We start from the raw sequence: 21572 nt of genomic DNA, 5'->3' as shown, positions 1-21572 counted from the left end.
GTGAGGCCAGCTCCCCCACCTCCTGCTCCCTTGGCATTTTGTGAGGTGGCTATTAGGAGCAACTTTCTATACAGTAGGCTGCGGAGCATAGGGACATAGGAAATTGCTTTCTGCTGAGCCAGACCACTGGTCCCCCTAGCTCAGTACAGCCTGCCGTGACTGGCAGCTGCTCTCCTTAGTTTCAGGCGGGGAACATTCCCAGAGATACCGAGGAGTGAGTCTATGGGGTTTTGAACTTGAGACTTCAGACATTCCTCCACCAAGCTATAACTCTTCCTTTAGAAAGTAGGAAAATGTCCTCTGCATTGTCTACACTGATTGGCAGCAGCTCTCCAGAGTTTCAGACATGGGACATTCCCAGGCGTACCAGGAGATGCTGCGAGATATTGAACCTGGGACTTTCTGCTTGCAAGGCAGATGCTCTACCACTGAGCTAGGACCCTCATACCATAGCTGCCTTATACTGAGGCAGACCATCATGTTCAGTATAGCCTACACTGACTGGCAGCGGCTCTCCCTAGTTTCAGGCAGGGAACATTCCCTGATATACTGAGGAGTGAGCCACCAGTCCACAGTTGCCTCTGCTTGTGATGCTAGACTGATTTTACCTACCCTTGCAGCTCCAACGGGGGCAGCAAGACCTCCCCAGCACTCTGCCAGTGGTCAGAGGTGATGAACCATCCTGGCCTGGTGTGCTGTGTGCAGCAGACGACCGGCGTCCCTCTGGTGGTGATGGTGAAGCCAGACACTTTTCTGATCCAGGAAATTAAAACCTTACCAGCTAAGGCAAAGGTCAGTTTGTTTGCTTTTTTGTCTTCAGACTCCTTCTCCCTTTGGGCAGTTTCCATAGGTGACAGGGAAAGCAAAAGGGGAGGAGGCTCTCTCAAGTTAGGGAGGAAGAAAAGAACAAGAGCACCCAGTAAACCAAGTAGAATTGCAATGAATGGAAAATTGCACAGCCTGATAGCGTAAAAATGTAACATCAAATCGGCTTGCAGAGTCCTTGCAGAGTAGCACCGTGTTCCAAATGCTGTGTGTTAGCATAGGATTTTATTTGCCATAGAATAACTTACCAGCTTGCTGGTGATTCTGTGAATCATGATTTTCTAGATGGGCTCTGTCACATTGTATTTGACACTGTTTTTGTAATATTTATATGTTCAGTTAGTGTATATCTCTCAATTTCTTGCAATGGGTGGTGGACAGAGAAGCAGATCTAGCTGTATACTTATCTCCTCATCCCCATGTCTGTCTGTTTGTTTGTTTTAAACTTACTGAGTTCCATATTTCATAAATGCATATGAAGATCTGCGGAATGGTGCCACTTTGATCATTTCCCTAGCCCCTTTTCCAAAGGCATCTCAATGTGTTCAATGGCCCTAGTGAAGGTGCAGTCAATGTGCTGCCCCCCAGAAGTTGCTGGGCTGTGACTCCCTTTCATCCCTGACCACTGACCATGATGCCTGGGACTGATGGGGGTTGGAGTCCCAATGACATCTGGAAAGCCACACAGATTCCCCATCTCAGGGATTCCGCATCCCTGAACTGTCAATTACCTTTACTGTCTCTAGCTACCTCCCTCTGTCACAGTTCTGACCATCACTTGCCTTTACTGCCCCTAGTTACCTTCTCTTGCAATGCTGCCTTGCTTTTCTGCACGTTGCTATACTGGTTTATGCTCACCGTTGGAAATGTAAGGAGCTGCCTACCTTTTGTGTATCTTTGGCCTTCCAGATCCAAGACATGGTGGCCATCCGGCACACGGCCTGCAACGAGCAGCAGCGGACCACCATGATCCTCCTGTGCGAGGACGGCAGCCTGCGGATCTACATGGCCAACGTGGAGAACACGTCCTACTGGCTCCAACCCTCCCTCCAGCCCAGTAGCGTCATCAGCATCATGAAGCCCGTCCGCAAGCGCAAAGCGGCAGCCATCAGTAAGTCGCTGCAAGGTCAGATTGGCTAGGGACTGTGAAGTGGTGCATACAATCTCTGCATTGTGTGGTTTGGCTTACTTATCCAAATAATCTGATTTTTATTAATCATTACTACTACTTCTGTTATAATCACTATTGTTCCTTACTATGATTATGGGGTTGTTGTTTTTGTTTTCACTGCTATTGATACCCATGGATTTCATAAGCCTAATATTCTTCAGGAAACTGTATTATTCAGACGGACCGTTTTGAACCTGAGATTATTTGCACAAGCAGCCTTTATGGCTGTGTTTCTGGGTCTCATTGTTTGTCTAGCAATCTTGTGTTTTTAGGTGGTAATATCGTATTGCAATATTTTATATGAAAGTGTTGTTTGAGAATACTCAAAGAAATAAAAGCAAATGAAATAGAGACTTCCCCCTACCTTTAAAGGGGCCTGCAATCTAAAATTAAATTTAGCATAGAAGATTGAAGAGGAGGGAGAGATTAGGGATGAATGTTGGGGAAATGCTGTTACATTTGTAGTTGGATTTGACTGGAGTTTGAGATAAGGCCCAAGGTTTTGAGCTTGCAATAAAGCGTGTAGAATTATAGAAGTGTACAGCTGGAAGGTTCCCTGAGGTCATTTATTTATTTATTTGATTTATGTCCTGCTTTTCCTCCAAGGAGCTCGAGGTGGTGTACATAATTTTGCCCCCTCCTTTGTCCTCACAACAGCCCTGTGAGGTAGGTTCAGCTAAGAGGCAGTGACTCACCCAAGGCCATCCAGTGGGCTTCAGGTAGTTTGAAGTCTGGTCTCCTGTTCTGACACTGCACAACATGGACTTTCGCTGGTGCTCTGAGGAAGGTATCTCAGGCAGGACAAGAGAGAGGAGAGAGCATCATGTAGATTCAAGCGACTTGTTGCAAGCATTGTTGCTTTACTCCCAACACGGTCAGCTATAGCTGGTGGTTAAGGATGATGGGGGTTGGGAAGTCCATCGACATCTAGAGGGCCACAGATGTTCCTCATCTCTCCCTTGGTGCAGTGTCCTGGTCCACTGACTCAAAGGTGGGCTTGTGGGAGTGGTTTGGTGCAGGTATACCAAAGAAGGATGTCAAGAACGCTAGAGGGATCAGTTCTAGTGCTTTATTGTAATAAAGAGTAAACTTACAGTAAGTCAGCCTGCCAGGCCTTGCTGTTACAAGCATGGAACAGACACCGCAGCAGTGAGAGGTTGCCATGACTTGTCTGCGCCCAAGCGAACACTCGTCCAGCCTTTATGCACAAAGCAGCATACGTCAGTTTGCCCAGAACCTCCCATCACACCTGGTTGGTGAGATCATAGATGGCATAGAAGCTTCTTCCCACTCTGGGTCTAGAGCCCAGCATCTCAACACCTACAAATAAGCACAGCATCAAAGCAAGCCAATTAGGGTATACCAAAGCAAGGGGGAAAGTAAACATGTGTGAGCTCAACTACCAATTATTTTCTGGGTTATCTTGACTACCAGGATGGTGTTTGCAGGCCTTCTGGAACATTTCTCTTTTGTTTGAAATATGCATCCTGCTTGATTGATTGATTTTATTAGGTGGGCAGCAAAAATGTTTCTTCTGATGGTTTTTAATATCTGTCTGTCCATCATCTCTGTATACAATTGCCTGCTACTTATGCAAAGGTTCAGTTCCAAGGGTCTGCTCCCAAAATGGTGCATAATTCGGATACCACCTAAACTGGACTCTGGGTAGGTTGCAGGAGGGCCCTTCTCATGATCTTTCCAGAGCCTGGTTAGAGAAAACCCACTGGGTTTGTGGGTTAGATGAAAATAAGTGGGGAGTGGGGAATGACTGCTCTTCATTTATTTCCTCTTCCTGCTCCCCGTCCCATGTCGTGTTTCGACCACGTATGTAAAGTGAGTGAAAGTTGTGGGCCCAGTATATATTTTAAAATGTATATTTCGCCTTTTGTCAATAAACCATAAGACGGTTTAAATACAGTATGTTGTTGTTTAGTCGTTTAGTCGTGTCCGACTCTTCGTGACCCCATGGACCAGAGCACGCCAGGCACTCCTGTCTTCCACTGCCTCCCGCAGTTTGGTCAGGCTCATGTTTGTAGCTTCGAGAACACTATCCAACCATCTCATCCTCTGTCGTCCCCTTCTCCTAGTGCCCTCCATCTTTCCCAACATCAGGGTCTTTTCCAGGGAGTCTTCTCTTCTCATGAGGTGGCCAAAGTATAGAACATAACAAACTACACATAAACACACGCTTAACATAATACCCATACACCACAAAACTTTGAAGCAGTTATATAAATACTACTCATAATAACAAGCAATAAACAGTAATACATAATAAACATAATGGATACATACTAAGCAGCAGTGTCAGGTTATACACAGTCAGTCTAGTGATTCACTCCACAACTCAAACCCCTGTAAACTTGCAGAGTCTCACAACAGATGCCCAAAAGTTTGAACTCTGCTCTTTTTGATTTTATATGATTTAGTGTTTTAAGCTTGATTCTGTCATGCAGTTTTGTGGAGCTGGTGGATTACTTATTGTGAGTTTAGAAATTATTTTATAAATGAAGAGTTCTCCCTGACTTTAACTTTCAGTGTCCCCCCCCCCCCTTCTTCCTCCAGCAACCCGCACCTCCACCCAGGTGAATTTCCCCATCGACTTCTTCGAGCACAACCAGCAGCTGACGGACGTGGAGTTTGGTGGCAATGACCTCCTGCAGGTCTACAACGCCCAGCAGATCAAGCATCGGCTCAACTCCACCGGCATGTATGTGGCCAACACCAAGGTGAGCATCCTTGCAAGCACCAGCCTTCTGAAAGGAGGAGGAGCTTCTGGGCAGACAGGGAAGATCACTAGTCCAAGGTGCTTGGGGTGGTACTGGCGGTCATCTCTGGCCCATTTATTTACTTATTCCATATAATTTATACACCCCTTGTTTGTAAAATAAACAAATCTCAAAATGCTTTAGCAATAAGAAATAGAAAGCACAATAATTTAAGGCATTCAAAAAGTTAAAATACCAAAAGCAGATAAAAACTTCCATCGACTTTGCAAATAATGTTTTTGGGAGATGCTGGGAAGAGTACAGCAATTGTGCCTGCCAGATGTCAATAGGCAGAGATTTCCAAATTGTAGGTGCTTCCACACTCAAAAATTGAGTTCTTATGAATTTGGGACAGTTGCTTTGTGACACGTGGAGCAGTGCCAGTGCTGCCGATCGAAGTGTTTGAGTGGGCACATGTGGAGTAACGCAATCTCGTAGGTAAACTGGTCCCAAGTTGTTAAGGGCTTGGCCCAGCAGCAAATCAGCAACCATTGCAGACCTCTGAGGAAAAGATGTTCTATGCCAGCCTTTCTCAACCTGTGGGTCCCCAGATGTTGTTGAACTACAACTCCCATCACCCCTAGCTAGCAAGGCCAGAGCTCAGGGATGATGGGAGTTGTAGTCCAACAACATCTGAGGACCAACAGGTTGAGAACCCCTTATGCCATGGGTAGGCCCGGGGCCCGGATCCAGCCCAATCACCTTCTGAATCTGGCCTGCGGACGGTCCAAGCATCAGTGTGTTTTTACACGAGCAGAATGTGTCCTTTTATTTAAAATGCATCTCTGGGTTATTTGTGGGGCATAGGAATTCGTTCATTTCCCCCCCTTCAAAATATAGCCTGACCTCCCACAAGGTCTGAGGGGCAGTGGACCGCCCCCTGCTGAAAAAGTTTGCTGACCCCTGTTCTATGCTGACAAGGTTTCACTCCTGTCGGTGGTCATGCTGCAGCATTCTGGACTGACTTCAGCTTCTGGATCAAGCATGAGGGAAGCCCCGTGTAGAGTACATTGCAGTAATCTAGGCCTTTTGCACTCTCTATTCCCCCTCCGCCTTCATGCACGGTGCCTTCCCCTCTCCCGCAGCCTGGCGGCTTCACCATCGAAGTGACCAACAACAACAGCACCATGGTGATGACCGGCATGAGGGTCCAGATCGGGACTCAGGCCATCGAGCGAGCCCCCTCCTACCTGGAGATCTTTGGCCGCACCATGCAGCTGAACCTGAGCCGGCCACGGTGGTTTGACTTCCCTTTCACCCGAGAGGAGGCCCTGCAGGCAGACAAGAAGCTGACCATCTTTGGTAAGATTCCTGAGGTTCCCCCCCGTCCATGTTTCAAACTATTGACTTTTGGTAATTGTCTGTTTGCAGTTTCTCTGGCGGACCCCACCAAGTGAGAGATCTCAGTAATTTAGGCCTTTTGCAGCTTTTGATATACAATTTTATGTTAAAATAAAGTTTTTACGGTGTGAGGGGTGTTGCTTGTTTTCATTTTTAGCCCTGTCTATAAGAAAGCCATACCAAGCAGTTGCCAAAGAGTCTTTATGCTACAAGCGTTGTTCCAGTTTTATTTTATTTGTCAATCCACTCTACACCCCCCCCCGGTGTGCTATTTGCCATACTTTTGTTTATTGCATTTATACCTCATCTCCCAAGGGGCTCAAGGTGGAATACATGGTTCTCCCTCCCTCCTCATTTAATCCCCACAACAACCCTGTGAGGTTGGCTAGGCTGAGAGGCAGTGATTTGCCCAAGATTACCCCAGCAATTGGGACGTGGGTGGCGCTGTGGGTTAAACCACAGAGCCTAGGACTTGCCGATCAGAAGGTCGGTGGTTTGAATCCCCGTGACGGGGTGAGCTCCCGTTGCTTGGTCCCAGCTCCTGCCAACCTAGCAGTTCGAAAGCACCTCAAAGTGCAAGTAGATAAATAGGTACCGCTCCGGTGGGAAGGTAAACAGCGTTTCCATGCGCTGCTCTGGTTCGCCAGAAGTGGCTTAGTCATGCTGGCCACATGACCCGGAAGCTGTACACCAGCTCCCTCGGCCAATAAAGCGAGATGAGCACCGCAACCCCAGAATCTGTCACAACTGGACCTAATGGTCAGGGGTCCCTTTACCTTTACCTTACCCCAGCAATTACCTCAGCTTCATGGCTGAGGCGGTGGGGGTGGGATTTGAGCCCTGATCTCTCAGCTCCTAGTCTGACATGCTAACTGCTACGCCTTGCTGGCTCTCCCTGCCTTGCTTGAGAGGTACGGAAAAAAGCCATGGCTCTTCTCCTCTCTTGCAGTCGGGGCGTCTGTGGATCCCGCCGGCGTCACCATGCTGGACGCCATCAAAATCTACGGCAAGACGAAGGAGCAGTTTGGCTGGCCGGATGAGCCCCCGGAGGATTTCCCGTCAGCCTCAGTCAGCAACGTCTGCCCCCCCAACCTGAATCAGAGCAATGGGACTGGAGACACAGAATCGGCTACTCCGGCAGCTGCTAGCGGCACTGTTCTCGAGAGGTAAATCTTCAGAACCGTATGTTCCTTTTTTGACTTACCACCCATCCTGTCTTCCTGCAGGTACCATTTATAACTCCAGGAACGTAGGAGCAGTTTTGTGGTCTAGAACCCCTTTGGATTCTATAATGGGGTGTGTGTCAGGGCAGTGCTTTTGCTCTGAGCAGGCTGGATCCTCATTTCCCCACCTTGCAGGCCAACGTTTGGCAAATGGGTGTGATTACTCTCATAATCAATCCTCTGTTGTCCTAATGATGCCAGGAGATTGATCCCACCCACTGTATTGGGGGGAGAACCTTTTTCTCATCAGCTGATGGGTGTATGTGTGCTTACATCTTTCTGTAAGGCTGAACTGCATGTAGGAGTTCCTTGCGAGGTTGTGGCGTGAGTGGACCAACCCCCCTTCTCAGCACTCAACAGCTGATGGGGATTAGATCCTGCTTTCTGCAGGAATTGATTGTGTATGCCACTTCACTGCAGGGAACCATGCAGAGTTGAAACCTGCCCTTCACTCTGCCTGTCAGTGACTGACAGGTGGGCATGGTTTTTTGGTCCTACTGGCCAAATCTGAACTCCTGGCTGGCCCAGATTGGGACATAGGCTGGAGGTTCCCCTCCCTGCTGTAATGGCTGTATTGTTGTGTGTTTGCACGTGCATTGAATGAGTGGTGGCAGGGAACTTTACAAGAGCCCCCACCCCAGTGTCAGTTCATCCCTTACAGCACAGCATGTAAAAATCCTCTCCTGCTCCTCTGCCCTGGCAACCGAGAGGTTGTGGTGCCCAACATTCACCAGGCAAGTTCTGCGCATCACCGCAGAAACGTCTCTCCATCTCCTCCTCCCTTTCCTCATTTTTCAGTCAGTCTCTTTCCAGGGAGACCAGAGTCTGCCATGCAGCTTTGAGAGGGAGATGATGGGGATGAAAAGAAAGAGCGAGGAATTAAAACTGTTGTCCCTAGAGGGCAGCAGTGCTCTAGGACAGGGGTTTAGCAACATGGTGCCCTCAAGGCATTGTTGGACTTCAGCTCCCATCATCCTCCCTGCCTGTTGGCCTGTGCTAGCTGGCTGAGACGGATGGGAGTTGCAGTCCACCAACCACTAGACAGCACCACTTGCTTTTGAGACTCAACTCCCTTGTTCTTTCTCTCTGTGTGTGATTGGGAGGGTGGAGATGGAAGGAGCAGCCAGTGGCAGGCACGGCAGGAGAGGACAGAGTTGGGGTGGCCATCTAGAGCCAAATATATATATATTCTGGGAGGGAAAAATTCATCTGTGAGGCCAAACCAGCCTCAATGTGTGCATTTTTCTTATTTTTGGGAGAACCTGTGTGGCCTGCTAGCGTTGTGTGCTAAAAACAAGCGTGGTGGTGTTGGGGGAAAAACAACAGCAGGGTTGACTTTTGCCGCCCAACTCCTCAAGGGCCTCTTGAGTCCCCTAAGTCCATGATTGGACAGAGAAGAATGGAAGGAGGAAACAGTAGAAGGAAAGCACGGAGCTGGACCTCAGTGTGATGGAGTCGGTGGGGGACAGGGGAAAGTAGGTGCGGAGCAAATGGATACCCTTTGTAGTTCCTGGAGAGCAACGGGGCAGCAAACCACCTCTTGGGTTTGGGAAACATGTGAAGGACTCGTGGCTCAGTGTGTAGGATGGATACACACACTCAGTGACAGACACTGACATCCATTGACTAACTCCCATTCAGTGACTGCTGCCGAGTCACTGACACACAATCACTGACACATGGCTACTACAGGGTTGTGTATATGTCCCGCAGTTGTTGTATCTTAAATTAAAAATGTGAAATTCTGCTCTAAGGAAAGCTCAGTTCTGTGAACCGCCAAAATAGTTTGTCAATCTGCCGATATTTCCTCTGTTCTTGTGCAACTTTAGTTCTGCAAGCAATCTTTAGCCACTAAAAAAATCTTGTTTAGCGTCCAACCCCCCCCACCCCCTAACACAAACATTGCCTCTCAGATTTTAGCAGCCATTATCCTGCCTACGTTCAAGTGCATTTCCACACATAGGAGGACTGGACACTTAAAGGAAAACAGCAATATGAAATCTTGAGATTCTGAGGAAGCTGAGTTCTGTGATCTGTTTTGCTTATTGTAGGCACTTCTGCACATCTGCAGAATTGTGGCTTACGCATGTCCCATAACTGTTAAACCCCATTGGAAATACGAGCAGTGTGTGAGGTGCTGTAGAATTTACCCTCGCCTTCTATAGCACAGAGCATCACCTTTGGCTGGGGGTCTGGGATGCAGAGGGGAGGCTTGGGGGTGCCTCTCAGACTGGCCATTTCCTGCTCATTCTCTTCTCAGGCCTCCTCTTAATTCTTTCAGCTAGTACAGTAACTGTTGCTTGAAATTGTTTCTGACCTTAGCCCCACTTCTCTCTCAAACACTTTCATTTAATTTGCCTGTTTCTCTTCCCTCCCCCTTTAATTTTTTTGGTATGGTTTGCTTAGGACGTGTTTCTTCGATATTTTTCTGTGAGCTTCATATTTTTTTTATTTATACGTGTATATACATATATATATTTTCCTTTTCCTTTGCTTCCCCCAAAGTTCTGAAACTGAGTCCTTAACCACCCTGGACCGGTTAGTATACTATCTTTTGTTTTCTCTCTCTCTCTCTGTGCACGAATGATTTTTTGCTTTATTACTTGTGTGTGTAAGACAATAACAGCGCATTGCTTTGATTTCTGTTGGTTGGTGTTTTCTTTTTTGAAAGCGCGTGTGCATAAAGCATAGATAATCTTGAAAAAGTGACCTTCATGCTGCTTTTTTTTTACATTAGGACCTCTTGCATGGCAGATCAGCCAGCCAAGAAACCCAAGCAAAATTGAAATGAGCTGCTTGTCTCTTCTCCCGCTCGGCTTTTCCCCTCAATCTCTCTCCCCCTGCTCCTTTTGACTTCTGATTGGGAGAGATCTGCTAATCCTTGTCGGCAGCTAAATGCATTTAATTATTCTTTAAAATATTATACGTTGCTCCCCTCCCCCCGCCCAGGAATAAAGCCTGTCTGAACCAGCCTTGCAACAGAGGCCTGAGGCACACATAACACTAAGCTATGGTTTGTTGAACAAAACTATGGTTTGTTCAGTTTAAACTATGGTTTGTTCAGCCTACGGTTAAGCTAAACTTTGGTTCATTAATCCATGGCTTGGTGTTACGTGTGAAATCAGCTCAGCAGTTTAATTCTGGCTTAACTATGGTTAAAGGTCACTCATTGTAGTTGGTTTACAAACCTTAGTGAATGTTAACCGTAGCTTTGCATTACAAGCAAACCCCAGACCTCCTACTTAACTGTTGGTAAGGAGTTGCAACTTCCACAAAGCTACAGAACCATGAGTGAAGAGCAGGGGGCAGGGGACCAAAGTGCTCTCAAGGTTTGGCTGCTCTTGCTGGTGCTTTCTAACTCTTCTGCGACGTTGCAAAACTGATGTTCAAGAGATCTGCCCGATGCCTCAGCTTCAGCTTGTCAACCATGGTTATTCCTAGCCATGGTTTAGCGTTATGGGCAGGGCAAGCCCATAAAAGCTACATTTTTTAAAAAAAATCAGTATTACATCTCCCCTCCAATAAAACCTGTTCAAACATTCCAAACATTCCATAACCCAGCCTCCAATCTCAGCAAATGGAACATAACTTACTTGCAAGAAATCAGTCTTTTAGTGTGACCTGTTCTCTTGCACTCCCTGCCTGTTGATATTAGGCAGGCACCTTTGTTTCACTGTTTATGATCCTCTAGAAGCTTGGTGTGTGTGACCCAGGAGAGGGCCTTCCTCTGTGGGAACCACTCCCCACTGAGCTGCGCCTGGTGCCTTCCCTGTACAGCTTTCGGCGAATCCCGAGACGCATCCATTTGCCCTTGCCTTTGACACTTGAGACATGTGTGTTTTCGCGTTTTTCAGTTTCTAATTTTCAAGTGGGTGTGTATCCGCCCTGAGACTTTCAGGTGAAGGGCGGGTCATAAATCTTAACAACAACAGCAATAATAATAGCAACCCAGATATACCATTGGGGATTGGACCTAGGGCATGCAAAGCAGGTTCTCTGCCACTGAGCCCCATCTCTGGCCACTTCAGCTAGCAGCTCCCTTGCCTGAACTTCTGGTCTGTCTCATCTTCCCTCTCCCTCCTCCCTCCACCCCTTGCTTATCTCGTGCTGCTTCTGCATGGACCAAAGGAGCATACATCTTCGTGGGCAGGGTGGCCGTTGGGTTTGCAAGCTCTGGAGCAATGCGGCAATATGAAACAGAGCCACTAATGTAATCACTGTTTAAGAGTTTTCCCCATTGTGCAATTGGTGTGCGTAGCACAACGGAGAACAGCATGGGTCTATGCTTCCAAGGAGCTTACAGTCTGAAAGCAGACACAGTGGAGATGTGAGAAGAAGGGGAGGATAATGCTGGAAAGGGGAAGGAGAGGCAGTCATATCAATTACAAGTACTTGGGCTGCACCAAGGAAGCCGCTTCCCTTGTGGACTAGCACCTTGTCAAATCCTGAAAAGTCTGCTGCAGCGGTATTGGGGCTCGGCGTGGGCAGTTCCACAAGAACACTGAAAGAGCGTTGGTTGGATTAAGGGTTAAACTCAGTGTCAGTCCTGCTCAGAATAGACCCACTAAAATTAATGGGCATTGCCCACTGATTTCAGTGGGTCTGCTATGCATCGGACTTACTGTATTTTTCGCTCTATAAGACACACCAGACCACAAGACTTTTTGTTTTTGGAGGAGGAAAACAAGAAAAAAAATATTCTGAATCTCAGAAGCCAGAACAGCAAGAGGGATCGCTGCGCAGTGAAAGCAGCAATCCCTCTTGCTGTTCTGGCTTCTGTGATAGCTGCGCAGCCTGCATTCGCTCCATAAGACGCACACACATTTCCCCTTACTTTTTAGGAGGGAAAAAGTGAGTGTTATAGAGCAAAAAATACGGTAGTTGGATTACAATCCAGTCTCTCGCATTTGGTTATCTCTGCTCATTCATGAAACTCACTGGGTGACCTTGGGCCGGTCGCTGCCTCTCAGCCTAACCTACTTCACAGGCTTATTGTGGGAATTAAATGAGGGGTGGGGAAAACTGCATATGCTCTTTGGAGGGAATAGGTGGCATATAAATGCGATAAATAAATGTACCCATTCTTCTGACAGGAAGACAAAATAGGGAAGTGTTATAATTGTGTGTGTTATAATTCTAGGGCCCAGGGCTTTAAGATTATTATTTTCTTAAATGAAGTTGTTGCCAAAAAGGGGGGGGGGGGATATGTGTTGAATATTTGTGTGCGATGTCTGATGGAATCTCAGAAGCCACATTTGGGTCGTGTGCATCTGAGATCACTTCTGTCTCAGGTTTGTCAGAGCTGCATGAGCTTCCAGGAAGCTTGATTTAATTTTTCTTGGGAAGTGTTTCCGGTCCTCCTTGTCTTCTTGATGAATTCTCAACCATTTTCTTCCCCACAACTAAAAGCATCCAGTGGTGCCAGCTTTTCCTTGTTGGGGAGTTGCTCCTGGACCCCCTGATTATTTTAGTTGCCCACTTCTGCACCCTTTCCCCCCATTTTGATGACTCCCCCTTTTTTCCTCTTTTGAGATGGGGCAGCCAGAACCGCCCCCATAACTGCATTCTTTATTTGTCTTGCCAGCCTGACCGTGGGAAGCTGCCTTACACTGAGTCAGACCCTTGGTCCATCTAACTCAGTATTGCCTGGCATTGACTGGCAGCAATGGCTCTCCAGGATCTTAAGCAGAATTTTCTCCCAGCCCTACCTGGAAATGCCTTGCAAAGCAGGTGTTCTACCACTGAGCTACCACCCTTCCCATAATGCAATGGGATGCTCTCTTTTTTTTCGAGTTAAAAAATAAATAAATTGTGGAAGTGACGTTTCCTCCCTACAGGCAACCAGGTGGGTGATTGCTTGCATCCTGGAGAGATTTAAGGGTTTTTGTTTTTGGGTTTTTTTGCCAGATATGTGCCAGATCTGGGCTTTTTTGAGTGCTGTTTCTCACTGTCTGCCATTCAGGTTTGCTGAAAAAGATGTTATTATATTCTGCATTTTTTGACGGGGGAGAGTGACCTCTTTGGGAACAACAAACGCCCCCTAAAGCCCCTCTGAGCAGCCTCTTTATATGGCTTTCCCTAACCCCCCTTCTCCGCAAAAGTACATGTCACGCCACCCCTTGATCTGCACCGCACGTGTGTACGCTTCTCAGAGCAGAAGCGGGGGGAGGCGTGCTGATGAATCAGTCCTGTCAATGCCATCCAAGTTATCCCTGCTGCAGGCTGTGTAAGGAGAAACGTTCTTATCCTCTTTGGGGAGAGAAAAGCCTCTCTTTCTCTCTCTCTCCCCCCACCCTCCCCATGGATTTGCAGAAGCGGCCCTAAGTTTTTTCTCTGAGCGGGAGCCAGGTTTAACTCTCTGGTCTGCAGCACAATGAATGAGATATGCACGATGCCTGTGGCAGTATTTTTTATTTTATTTTTTTACATTTATCTTGCTGCGATTCCTTTCTCTCTTTTGGTGGCGCCGGCAAGGGACTTGGCATCTCTTAGCGCTCCCTCTCTCCCTCCCTCTCTCTTTCTGAGCCACCCAGAGCTGCTGCTTGCCATGAAGCAAAGAAATAAATAAATCTTAAGGGGTCTTGCCTTTTTTCCCCTGAAACCAGCTTTCTCCTTCGTTTTTACCCCCTCCAGGCTAGTAGTCAGTTCTTTAGAAGCTCTGGAAAGCTGCTTTGCCGTCGGACCAGTCAACGAGAAGGCAAGTAACTTTTCTTGAGGTTTTGGGAACGTTGCGGGTTTAGCTTTGGGGCGGGGAGGGCGGGAGGCGGATGCACAGCAAAGGGGATCAGCCACCCTCTAAGCCCTGATCTCCCCTCCATCCACCCACCCCAAAAGTGTTCTTATTTGCTGATTTGACTTTGATGCCGCTGGAAGCGGAGATCTGTCAGGAAAGCTGCCTAGCCAAAAAAGAGAGAGGGAGAAAAGGGTTTTTTTTTGGAGCTGGATTTGAAAGCCAGTGTTCACTTCTCTGATCACTCAATTCTGCAGGGGTTGGTTATTCACACTGGTTCCCCATGGAGAACATGCGCAGCTGAACTAAGCAGAATTTAACTCTCCCTCATGCCTGACCGCTGGGGTTACACCACCCCATTTACAAGTGGATATAGCTTAAGGGAAACTGGAGCCCCCATGGGCCAGAGGCACCCACCCTGCTTTATTTGGTAGTTGACAAACACATTCAGGCCTTCCAGGGTCCCAAAGCAAGCTTCCAAAGAGCTGTGTTGTTGTTGTTTGTCTACAACCAACTTTATGGGACTGTTTATTCTTGTTTCCTGCCTTTCTGCCTGATGATGCTTTTTGGGGGAAACTCCCAACATCAAAGGCACCGCTAGCCCCGTTTCTGTGCCCTTACAGGAGAAGAGCAAGGCTGCTGCTCAAGACTTGGCTACCATGCTTCTGTCGACGCCAGCCCCCTCCAGCGTCCAGCAACAGACCAAGAGCCTCCTGGCCAGTCTCCACACCAGCCGCTCGGCCTACCACAACCACAAGGTAAAGCTCTTTTGTTCCCCCACCACACAAACCTTTGGGGTTCCATGTCCCAGGTGCCAATGGCTTCCCTGAGTTTCCCATCCTCGACGGATTTATTTTTGGCTTTCTTGTGTCTCAGATAAACCCTTTCGCCTCCCTGTAGATGCTGCAGAGGGGTCTGGGGTGGCTTTCAGGAGCTGTTCCCTTGAGGCCTCCCTGTCTGCAGCTGTGGAGAAGGGAGGGTCTGTATGCTCCAAAACAGAGGTAGCCGCTGCCGTGCTGCTCTCCTGATGCTGCTGAACTTACATCATCCAAACCCGTGACATCTGGGGCATAGCTGTCAACGTTTCCCCTTTTTAAAGGGAATTTCCCTTCTTCTGAATAGGATTCCTCACAAGAAAAGGGAAAAGTTGACAGCTATGATCTGGGGGGGGGGGGGTAGCACAATTGGCTGTCCCTGCCCTGGAACAACTCCCCGCAGATTCACACAAGTAGTGGTGGCAGGTGTGGAAGAAAACCAAGCCTTCACTTTGTGATTAGGGCAACAGAGTTCAAGACAAGGCAATTGTGTTGGAGAAGTGACCCTCACCAGCATTACTCCTGTCTGAACTGATCAACATGGCATTCTTCTCCCATATACAATGCTTAACTGCTTTTGCAATGTTAACACAGCCTGGTTAATAAGAAAGCACAATAAACTAGCTTTGCAGGGAAAACAACAACAGGAAAACAGCACCACTGGTCAGAAACCCTCAAACGTTCCTCGCTTCCTTCACTCTTTTCTCTCCCACCCTTATGCTGACTCTCTTTTACACTCTGAGGGAGATGTGGCCTTAAGAGAGAAGCAGGCTTGGGCTTATTACAGGCCCAGGTCCTTGAGACCCCAGATCTACCCATTTTGCTTCCACTAGCAGCCTCACTGAAGGGACGCGGGTGGCGCTGTGGGTTAAACCGCAGAGGGTGGGTTAAACCACAGAGCCTAGGACTTGCTGATCGGCGGTTCGAATCCCCGCAATGGGGTGAGCTCCCGTTGCTCGGTCCCTGCTCCTGTCAACCTAGCAGTTCAAAAGCATGTCAAAGTACAAGTAGATAAATAGGTACCACTCTGGCAGGAAGGTAAATGGCGTTTCCGTGTGCTGCTCTGGTTCGCCAGAAGCAGCTTAGTCATGCTGGCCACATGACCCGGAAGCTGTACGCCAGCTCCCTCAGCCAGTAAAGCGAGATGAGCGTCGCAACCCCAGAGTCGGCCACAACTGGACCTAATCGTCAGGGGTCCCTTTACCTTTACCTTTAACAGCCTCACTGAGGTGCCCTCAAGCAGTTTGTGAGGAACTCCCAGGAATTCCCCCAGAAAACTTCTGCTGATAATACAGTACTGATAATAACCAGAATGAAGGGGACAGAGTACTCCAGAGTGGATCCTGCTGCTGTGGGGAGGAAGAACTGTAGCCCTGGGGGGAGTCTCCTCCTGTGGACTCTTGTCACTGGCCTTCCCTGTGGAGCGACTCAAGACGCATGAACTGTCTCAGGTTAACCTCCCCCCCGCAGTTCAAGTGCACTGCTCAGAACGAGGTGAATGTTTGGTCTCTTGCTCAGTCCAGGATTTGCTCCTGAGCCTTCCTGTCCTCTGTCCTCTTCCTTTTTTTAAAAATTAATTAAGAAACAATAGTGGAAGCATAACAGGAAGAAAACAAAGAATCAGAGATTTAAACTGTAAAGCATCACAGGCTGGAAGGCTGTGCAAAGTTACAGCTCAGCTCCAAAGGGATAATAAAGTTTTAACTCATACAAAGATTCCTTTTACAAATAATAAAGATTTATAAAAACAGAAGTCCTCTCCACCTGTGTGTTCCTTTATAGAGCCTTTATTCTCAATAATACAGTCTTAAGTGAGCCATACATTCGCATATGCTGGTGACACTGAATGTAAAAGGTAAAGGTAAAGGTACCCCTGCCCATACGGGCCAGTCTTGACAGACTCTAGGGTTGTGCGCCCATCTCACTTAAGAGGCCGGGGGCCAGCGCTGTCCGGAGACACTTCCGGGTCATGTGGCCAGCGTGACAAAGCTGCATCTGGCGAGCCAGTGCAGCACACGGAAACACCGTTTACCTTCCCGCCAGTAAGCGGTCCCTATTTATCTACTTGCACCCGGGGGTGCTTTCGAACTGCTAGGTTGGCAGGCACTGGGACCGAGCAACGGGAGCGCACCCCGCCGCGGGGATTCGAACTGCCGACCTTTCGATCGGCAAGCCCTAGGCGCTGAGGCTTTTACCCACAGCGCCACCCGCGTCCCTTTTTTGAATGCTGCCTTTTAGATACTTTGAATGCTGCCTTTTAGATACTTTAAGTTTGTGAGATACCTTTCCAATAAGGACAAACTGTTTTGTTTAATAGTAATAATAATAATAATAATAGTAATAATAATAATACTTTATTGTTCTTTTTCTACATATATACAACACATGGTCATCTTCATTTTGATAAATCCGGTAATTATATCACAAGAGATATATACAGTTTCAACTATGTGCTTTCTACACAAACCTATGACTTCCCACCCACTCCATGTTTCCTTTATATTAAACATCTTGCTTTACTTAACCATTGTGAGTTTATAAACATTCTCTTTTCTATTTCGATATCATTTTCCATCATATGTATTATTTTCAGAAATCATTCGAAGGCAACTACCATGTTTAAGTTACAGCTACTTTTCAAATAGTTTTTGAAGTTATCCCATTCTAGAATGAACTCCTGTCTGGGTTTATCTCCGATTCTTTCTGAAAGGGAGGCTAATTCTGCATATTCTGTCAATTTGAGTAACCATTCGACTCTGGTAGGGAGTTTATCATTTTTTTTCAAAATGTCGCAATAAGCACTCTTATTGGGCAAACTGTTCTCTCTTTGTAGGATCAGGCTCTGCTGAGCAAAGCCATCCAGTATCTGACGGCTTCAAGCAAAGAGGGGAAGGACCTTGACCCGGAAGTGTTCCAGAGGCTGGTCATCACTGCCCGCTCCATCGCCATCATGAGACCCAATAACTTGGTCCACTTCACAGAGTCAAAGCTGCCTCAGCTGGAAGCAGGTGCATCAAGCTCCCTCTTCTCCCCTTCCTTTTGCCATTTTTGTTCATGTGTTGGCTTCTCGTTCATATTTCTGACCTCGTGGTAGTAATGAATTGTATTTATTCGGCTATAAACCATCACAAAGCAAAATTGCATTCAAAACCGAACCACAGATTTGGCTCCTAATTTTGTGGCAGAGAAACATGCAAGGTTGCCTAGCTTTCCTCATCCAGTAGCGAAAAGCACGCTAGCTCATGTGGTGCAACAAAAAATTTCCTGTGGCTAAACTTGGGACAGATATTTTCCACAAGGATCCTGCATAAAGGGCTCTGGGTAACATAGTGAACAATGCTGTTTTACAAAGAGTACAGAAATTCTGTTCCAAGTGTAATTCTTACAGCAGCAATCCAGAAAGGCAGAGGGTATAACAACTTAAGTCTTAATTCATAGTGAATTGGTGAAGACTGTTATTCCAGCAGGCCTTTGAGAACTGACTGTTTTAAGGGAAGGGCCTTTCAAATAGTGCTATGCTGTTTTTACTGTCTGTATTTTAGTAAGTTTGTTTTTTACATTGTTTTAATTCCATTATAGTTAAATTACTTTTAAACTATTATCTGTTCTATGTTTTTAGCTTTCTACATTCTATCTGTGTTTGTTTTAGGTTTTTGTACTGTGCTTTGAGTCCTGGCACTGGGAAAAAGACACGGGATGATGATGATAATGATAATAGAAGCAATTTTTGTCAGAGCCAAAGTTGTTAACTCCAGATGGTTAGCTTTCTGATAGTCTTAATAGAGGGATGCAACATATTTCTGGCTTGCTCCATGGGATGCTTTGGGTAGTCTGTTTTTGACATAGTTAAAACCAAACAAACCTGCAGCTAACTAACTAGCTAGCTAACTAACTCTCTCTCTTCCTTTTTCTTTTAAAACAACGTTCAGAAGGGGGTGAAGAAGCTCAGGAGACCCAGAAGAACGCCGAAGGAGAAGGGTGCACTTTTATTACACAGCTGGTCAACCATTTCTGGAAACTGCATGCCTCAAAGCCCAAGAATGCCTTCTTGGCCCCTGCTTGCTTGCCAGGTACTCGCTTTCTATCTTTAAAACTTGCTTGAATCACTTGTTCCTGAGCTCACCCGCAGGGCGAGCAAACCAGGAACTCGGATAGAAATGCAGGAAGCTGCCTTACACCAAATCAACCAATTTGGCCTGCCCAGGGGGTGTGGGGTGCCAAGAGGGGCAGCCAAAGAAGAGAAGTCAGGGGAATGGAAACTGTTTTTGTCCCAAGCGCTGCAGCCCCTTTTGAGGAGGACTTTCTGGAGAGGGGTGGGAAATGTCCAGAGGCAAAAAGTAGGTGTAGCAATGAATGTGAATTTTACCTTTGCCCAATAGACTGCCTTCCAGCTGGGCAAAGGCAGAGGTTTCTGCGCAGACAGACAGACACACATACACATGTACGTCCTCCATCCATAATAATAACTAATAATAATAAATTTTATTTATATCCCGCCCTCCCCAGCCGAAGCCGGGCTCAGGGCGGCTAACAACACTAAAACAGTGCAACATTATAAAAACATTATAAAAATTAATTAAAATACAAATTGATGGCAACCATAAACTAAAGTTTTGTAAAGATTGCCAAAGGAAGGAGTCAGGCTGCGCCCTGACCAAAGGCCTGGTGGAACAGCTCTGTCTTACAGGCCCTGCGAAAAGATGTCAAGTCCTGTAGGGCCCTTGTCTCTTGCGACAGAGTGTTCCACCAGGTTGGAGCCGCAGCCGAAAAAGCTCTGGCTCTAGTTGAGGCCAGCCTAACCTCTCTGTGGCCTGGGACCTTCAAGATGTTTTTATTTGAAGACCGTAAGTTCCTCTGGGGGGCATGCCAGGAGAGGCGGTCCCGCAGGTACGAGGGTCCTAGGCCGTATAGGGCTTTGAAGGTTAAAACCAGCACCTTAAACCTGATCCTGTACTCCACCGGGAGCCAGTGCAGCTGGTATAGCACCGGATGAAGCAAAGAGGCATTATCACGGTTCAAGCAAGCAAAGAGGAATGGTTCATGCAAGCAAAGAGGCATTATCACGGTTCAAGCCAGGCAAAAGCACTTGCAGAGGGTGCAGAATGGGGCCAGTGAGTGGGCATGGCCTTGGGAAGAAGCCCAAGGGCCAGATGGAGAAGCCTGGGGGGCCATAGTTTCCTCACTTGCTTCAGGTCCAGCATACAAATGCCCTGGGCTGTTGAAGGAGGCCTTGAGTGCTCCATCCCTCCTCTGCTAGCCCCCAACAGACTAGCGGAACAAAACTGCAGGCTAGTAACTTCCTTTGTGGGCTTTATTAACCAGGTGGAATTGGCCTGTGCCATCAGAGCAGCGACTGCAGCACCTTTCCCCTCTTGTTCCTGTGGGCAAAAAAAGTAAAAGATGCAAAACACCTTAACACATCAATTGTCGAATTCTTAAAAACAAAAACAAAACCCCTCCTCCTTTCTTTCCCCACCTCAGGCTTGACCCACGTGGAAGCCACCGTCAACGCTCTTGTGGACATAATCCATGGCTATTGCACCTGTGAGCTGGACTGCATCAACACGGCCTCCAAAATCTACATGCAGATGTTGCTGTGCCCGGTACAACTCTGAGGCGCTTTGGTTTGGGGGCAGGGTGGCGGGAGGAAGGGAGAGATACCTGCGTGCAGCCAAATCCGTTCACTCTGGCTCTTCTGAGGCTCCATCGCTCTGCAGAGAGACTGGAGACCCCTGGGCTTGAAAGGCTCCTTCTGCCCTTTCATACGCTGCCTGCTGTTCATCATCTGCACGAGGCTGCTGGGAGCCGTCGTCTGGGGATTTGGGGAACAGCGTCATCTGATGACACATAGCAGTCTCTCCCCCCTCTCACCTGAATCAGGAGAACCTCCACCAGAGAAGAACGCAGGAAATGGCCTTATGCAGAGTCAGGCCCTTCGTCCATGTAGCCTAGTGTTGTCTGCACTGACTGGCAGTGGTTTCAGGCTGGGTATCTCTCCCTTCCTTACCTGGATGAATGTGGGAGTTTTTCTCCCTTTCCTTAAAAACGAAGCAAGATTGTAGCCCTTGTAGTTGCAAATGAAGAGTAGAATTAAACAGGTGGAAATGAAACTGCCTTATATTGAGTCAGACCATTCGCCCATCTAGCTTAGTATTGCCCGCACTGACCGGCAGCAACTCTCCTGGCTTCCAGGCAGGAGACTCTCCCAGCCCTACCTGAAGATGCTGGTGATTGAACCTGTGACCTTTTGCATGCAAGGCAGGTGCTCTGCCGCTGAGCTACCGGTCTTTCTATCGAGAGGGCCTATCCACATAACTCCTTTGTAGACGTAGCTCACAGGCTAGAGCATATCAAGCTGCTCTTAATGTTGTGTTTTAAATGCTGGCGACCTGCCCTGGGACCTTACGGTGAAGGGTGGATAATGAATCAAATTATGATTGTTAATGATGGTGGTGGTGCTTTGGGGGGGGACATCAAGTAGCAGGTTTCATCTCCAGTCAAAAGAATTTTGGAAGCCGGTCTGGGGAAGATCCTAGCCAGAGATCATCGGTGCCATGCCGTTTCAAAGGCTGCATGAAACTATGGCAGGGGCAGTTCTTTTGACTGTACTGCCCAGTGGGGGTCGTGGCTATGCAAGAGTGTCAGCTCACTTGGTGGGGGACCCGACTGCACATCCAAGGCCTCCAATCCCGGCTGCAG

At 47.6% G+C, this 21572-nt stretch overlaps 1 protein-coding gene across 8 annotated transcripts in view; it reads left to right on the top strand.

Moving 5' to 3' along the window:
- The window catches only part of UBR4 (ubiquitin protein ligase E3 component n-recognin 4), a 164504-nt gene that overhangs the window by 50292 nt on the left and 92640 nt on the right, over positions 1-21572 (top strand). For 4 of the 8 annotated variants that reach the window (XM_028741577.2, XM_028741579.2, XM_028741578.2 and 1 more), the window contains exons 45-55: positions 621-792; positions 1735-1951; positions 4562-4725; positions 5850-6066; positions 7055-7271; positions 9834-9866; positions 13962-14025; positions 14682-14816; positions 17707-17881; positions 18803-18943; positions 20355-20476. In XM_028741577.2, the coding sequence (XP_028597410.2) occupies positions 621-792; positions 1735-1951; positions 4562-4725; positions 5850-6066; positions 7055-7271; positions 9834-9866; positions 13962-14025; positions 14682-14816; positions 17707-17881; positions 18803-18943; positions 20355-20476 (1657 nt within the window). The remainder of the gene's footprint in view (positions 1-620; positions 793-1734; positions 1952-4561; positions 4726-5849; positions 6067-7054; positions 7272-9833; positions 9867-13961; positions 14026-14681; positions 14817-17706; positions 17882-18802; positions 18944-20354; positions 20477-21572) is intronic. The other 4 variants (XM_028741585.2, XM_028741584.2, XM_028741580.2 and 1 more) reach the window with 3 other exon arrangements.

The sequence above is a fragment of the Podarcis muralis genome, chromosome 7 (genome assembly GCF_964188315.1).
Source record: "Podarcis muralis chromosome 7, rPodMur119.hap1.1, whole genome shotgun sequence".
NCBI lineage: Eukaryota > Metazoa > Chordata > Lepidosauria > Squamata > Lacertidae > Podarcis > Podarcis muralis.
This window is presented reverse-complemented; position numbering and strand designations above follow the sequence as displayed.